Raw genomic sequence first — 5,172 nt, forward strand, 5'->3', positions numbered from 1 at the left:
CTGTAAAATAAAACCCTCAGAGCCTCTCGGAGTCCGTCGGCGGCCAGTTTGACCCCAAACTATGTTTAATGCAGGAATCTTTATAACGGCGAGGGGAGAAAATGAGTCCGTGTTTTAGATCCACCGCGGGGATTAAACCGACGATTAGGATTACAATTAGGATCTCTTTCTGACACATGTTTTTAATTTGATTTGCACAGTTGAAAAGCTTCTCTAATAATAATAAAAAATGTAAAAAATCACTGCAGAAATAAGAAGTTATATTAGTGTCTCTTAAAGGGGCTTTTTTCAAGATTAAAACCTATAAATGAAGAAGACACAGTGGGATTGTTGCTGTTTTGTTTTTTTTACACATGGTTTTAATTTTCAAGCTTTTTTTATTAATGAAGTGAACTTGAGTCGTAAAACGAGGTGGAAATTAGACGAGGAGTCCAGGAACGTTCAAACATTCAGAGAATGTTGAAAATGTCTTCTGGAAGTCAAGCAAAAGAAAAATAAATGTCTTTCTACTCAAAAACGGCATTAATCTCAGTTTCCACGGAGGAGCAGGCACGTTTAATCACTATTTATTACCTCCACTCAGGAAATCCTTGCTCCCCTGAGCTTTTCAAACCAAACTATGAATCCCTGCAAATCCTTTTCAGCCCAGACGGCAGACTCTGTCCCGACACAGACCGTCTGAGCAGCCACATGATCGTTCATGTAAAATATGGGAACACAACAACAATAAACCTGGAACATCAGTGTCAAAATATAATTGCACTTCTTCATGAGATACGATCAACTTTTCTCTCCAAGCTGTGACAACAGACATAAAAAAGCAGAGTGCGTTCTGGCTGGAGAGGAAAAGATGACACATAAATAAAAATAAATGTCTTCCCTCTTATTATGCTGATGTGTGGTTTTAATGTGTCACGTAGCGGTACCTTCTTAGGGACACTTCTGATCTCCAGACACCATGTGAGCAGGTAGAGCAGAGAAACGTCCTGAGAGACGTAGGATGGCACCGCTGCACCTAGAATAAACAAGAGAGATGATTATCATTATTAATATCACAAATCAGGGTTCCTACACCTTTTCCAAAGTCAAACTCAAGCACTTTTAAAGCATTTCCAGGTGCATTTCCATGCTTTTCCAGCCCCTTCCAGCTGTGGTAAACTCCATATTTGTATCAATCCAATGGTCAGTATTCAGTCTACTTATTATGTCACTTGTTCATCACATTAAATGAGATGTTATTGTCCTCTAAACAACCAACATGATGTTTGGAGACAGCTTTTTACAGAAGGACCACAAATGAAAGGAAAACTAATTCCACTAACAGATCCACAGAAATATAATCACCAACTATTTTCATCATCTGTTCATCATCAAAAGTCATTTTTCATAAAGAAATGTCAGAAAATGCTGTTTTCAGTCCCTCAGATATGGAGATCTTCTTTCCTCTGTTCTATCATAGATGTCATCACATACAACACACATTTATAGACCTTTAGTCTAAATCCAAGCACTTTTCAAACCTTGAAAACACCACACTAAAATGTAAGAATGCAAGTATGAGATTTTGTTCCCTCAGTGCTGTGCAATCGTTGGTAATAACAATCATATGTTACTTTTCAAGGATGCGCTGGCTGCATGTTATAAACGTTACCTTTTTTCTTGGTGTCGTTACGGAGAGACACGTGTACTCGGTGGCTCCTCTGGTCCTGGAGGCCGAGTCTGTGGAGCAACGCCTCCACCTCGTCGGCTTTGTTCGGGCAGAACACATCACACGAATCCCCTGGATGATACGTCATCATCGGGTGAGCCTGAGAACGGCAAAACAAAAGATGCAATCGAAATCGAAATCCACATTGCAACGTTTTTTTTCCCAAATTACACTTTGAATCTTACAGAAATGTCCAGCTCTAAGAGAAGAGCCGTCTTGACTGAATCTCCTCCGGCCAGCTGAACGGCCCTGGAGACGGGAACCTCCAAAAGAGTCTCTTTGTTCACCGGTCCAACAATCTGAAAGACAACATTTTATGAGATGAAGGGTGAAATATTTGTTAAATCATCAGCAGCATCCTTCTTCACCTGTTCCACTGACTCCACCTCCTGCAGGGAGACGTCGAGGTAGGGAGGAGGCAGAGCGGGGACGTTAAGAGCGGACTCGGACAGCGGCGGCAGGGAGCTGGTAAGCGAGGCGACCACAGCGACATCGCCAGACTGAGTCTCTGCTGCTAAAGCTGGCCTGAGATCAGGAAGAGCAGTCCCTGTAGCAGAGGCTGGAGCAGCGGTCGCAGATTTGGAAACCGTTTCTGCAGCAGAGCCTCCGATCGAATCGGTTATTCTCAACCGGTTTAGTTGGACATCGGGAGTCTCCTTTGGTGAATCTCCTTTCAAGTCGCCGGTCCTGTCAGAGGCCATTTTTGAGAAAGCTCCTTTGATTGCGTTCCACAGTCCTTCAATCCAAGGGTCCACGACCACCTCCAGCCTGCAGAGAACAAAGCCCAGAACATGAGGACACATTTAGACACGTGGAAAGTTGCATCCTGCAGAACTTACCCTACACCATCATCTGCATATCCCGTTGCATAAAACTGCTTTGCCCCGAGTTCCTGCAGGCGACGCTCGATCGTCTTCCCACAGTTGCAGAAATTTGTATAATTTGTGTCTCCTAAAGCTGGAGCAGACAGCAACAGTTCACATAAACATCTACATGGTTGGGATTTTACACAGATGCAAATCGTCTTCATAGAGTTTACCTAAAAGTGCATAGCTGAGGTGTTTATAGTGGTCGGCGGAGAGGGTCTTCTTCTTGATGCGCTTTACAAACTGCAGGGTGTTGTCCGGCGGCTCCCCGTCTCCGGTGGTGGACACGATGAAGACCACCGGAGCGCTCTCCTTCTCCAAGTTGTACTGGAACCAATTATGATAAATTAGTGAGTCGTGCTGTAGAAGAGGGGGCTTTAACAAGTTACATGCTCATAATATCTTGTAATTGTGCGTTGTAATTAATATGTGGAGGGTGAAGTGTGAGGCGTGCAATGTCTGCGTCTGTTTGATGGTGTGTTTATGTAATAACTGTCTTATTATTTACTATTAACTGTCTTATGGGACAACAGATGGAAATTAGCATTTGCAGCTGATTCTGGCTTATTTACAGCAAGCAACATGTCTGTTTATCAATGAGATAGGACTATCAACTCAATAGATAAATAAAAATGTTCAATAGTGACCTTCTCACTGTGGCTCAAGCAGCTGAGCTCAGCAACCAGTCCATGCTCCTCGGCCGCCTCGGCTATTCCTTCTGCGAGGGACTCGGCTTGGCCCTTCTGAGAGCCGTAGAGAACTACAAACCGAGGCTTCACTTCGCAGGGCATGCTAGAGAATCCAGAAAAATCAACATCATTTGTAGATTTTACATCTTAAAATTACATTTCTTCATATATATTTTTTTCCCCACTCACAAACTAGAATTCAGCCACTTTTTTCAGCCACCCAAATATTAAAAGTAACGTCACTAATAGTCATTTGATTTCATTTGATTTTCCTTGAATATAAAGTTCAACACAAAATAATAACAAAAGAAAAAAATATATTTATATTCCAATATTTAAAAAGTCAAGTCGCCTGTACAGCTTAGATTTAGACAAAAATAAAAGGGGTTTATATGCTGCCAACATATAAATTAGTGCTAGCACTCAAATGTGCGTGCATTAAAATGTACATCATGCAACTTGCAAATCCTTATAATGTTTCAAGTCCCCCAAAGTTACTCACACAAAAAAACTAAACTTAAGAAGTACTTTGGGGAGCACAGAAAGGAAAATGCAAGAATCACCATGGCAACCCAGTGAGTGAAATCAAGTATCCAGTTAGTCGAGCTGTGCTTTAGTAGATATGTCATGGGATTTTACCTGCTTACTGCAAATCTGGACCGATAACAGACAGAATGCCACAGAAAAGGCTTCGCAATCGCAGCAGCCCTGAACGCCACCATAAAGTTCCCGAACCGGATATTGCGTCAGTTTTTTTTTCAACTTAAAGTTAGCGCAACAGAATGTGTTGGATTCAAGCATTTCATTTATATTTAATTATTTGTATTTCTGTAGCTAACGCCGAAATCAAAAGCGACATTTATCTGTTAGCGTAAAATGCTGACGTTAGCAGACACACTGTTACTGTCACATAATAGCTGTCAACTCGCGCTGAAGTCAAGTCCCGTCGCTTGTAGCTGATCGCAGAACGGTGTCATCGAGATAAACATGACTCATTCATGACGCTAAGTAAATATATTTGGAAGGAAATGTGAAAGGAAGATATGTTTACCTTTTCTTCCAAATCAGTTCCGTTCAGCCGGTCCAGGGCAGCCATGGATTTTTTTTTAGCATCTCGCGAGAGTTTCTTCTTCTTCTCCGGGTGGCTACTATCGTTCAAGGCGCATTACCGCCACCTACTATGCTGGAGTGTGAACCAGACTACTCTCCCCAGTAACTAAGAAATAAAAAGGAAATACCGGTAAATAATATTAATATTAATAATAATACATAAATGAACATATGTAATATACACCAACATAAAATGAAACAAAATAAAAACAATTTAATCAAAAAATAAAATAAAATAAATAATATATATTAATTAATTCAGTTTCTCGTTAAAAAAAAAAAAAACAAGTTAGGCTTTACAGTTTTCTTCTTTGCCTAATAAATCCATGGGTGCAGTCGAAAAGTAAAAAAATAAGCTCCTTACTCCTATTCCTAACTCCTATTCCTTAACCTTTGGAGAAAACGTCACGGGGTTAAGGAAAGGCTATAGGAGAACTCAAAAGGATTTAGGAAAAGTCGACCGCGGTGCTCAGAGAATCCGACCAGACTTTCACTAAGCTACGTCATTATAATGCTGCTGATGATTGACAGCTGATGATCGGCACCGGCCGACGTGCGTCTGCGCTGGAGAAACTACAATAATGGACTACAAAAAACGCATCGTCCATTTCTCCCCATGTTGGTTTTATAAGCAGCTGGTTCACTGACCGGCTTCAGGTCCAGCAGCTCCTCCTTCCTGTTTGACCGGTTGCTGTATTTACATTTCATTAGTGGTTTTAGTTTCGTTTAGGTCAAACATTTGTAACAAGATTCCATCCATCCATTTTCTACCGCTTTATCCTGTATTCAGGGTCACGGG

The 5,172-nt window shown here is 41.3% G+C and overlaps 1 protein-coding gene across 1 annotated transcript in view; it reads right to left on the reverse strand.

Annotated features, from left to right (window-relative positions):
• The window catches only part of mtrr (5-methyltetrahydrofolate-homocysteine methyltransferase reductase), a gene marked incomplete at its 3' end in the record, with an annotated part of 4,385 nt that extends 402 nt beyond the window's left edge, over nucleotides 1-3,983 (reverse strand). Inside the window, exons 1-8 of the mRNA XM_084033646.1 lie at nucleotides 3,903-3,983; nucleotides 3,222-3,366; nucleotides 2,748-2,901; nucleotides 2,548-2,665; nucleotides 2,077-2,476; nucleotides 1,894-2,007; nucleotides 1,652-1,808; nucleotides 893-1,015 (exon numbers count right to left, since the gene is read on the reverse strand). Of these exons, the coding sequence (XP_083889772.1) occupies nucleotides 893-1,015; nucleotides 1,652-1,808; nucleotides 1,894-2,007; nucleotides 2,077-2,476; nucleotides 2,548-2,665; nucleotides 2,748-2,901; nucleotides 3,222-3,365 (1,210 nt within the window). The 5' untranslated portion in view covers nucleotide 3,366; nucleotides 3,903-3,983. The remainder of the gene's footprint in view (nucleotides 1-892; nucleotides 1,016-1,651; nucleotides 1,809-1,893; nucleotides 2,008-2,076; nucleotides 2,477-2,547; nucleotides 2,666-2,747; nucleotides 2,902-3,221; nucleotides 3,367-3,902) is intronic.
• Nucleotides 3,984-5,172: the final 1,189 nt, after the last annotated feature.

This window comes from Eutrigla gurnardus (genome assembly GCF_963514095.1).
Source record: "Eutrigla gurnardus genome assembly, chromosome: 18".
In the NCBI taxonomy this organism is placed as follows: Eukaryota; Metazoa; Chordata; class Actinopteri; order Perciformes; family Triglidae; genus Eutrigla; species Eutrigla gurnardus.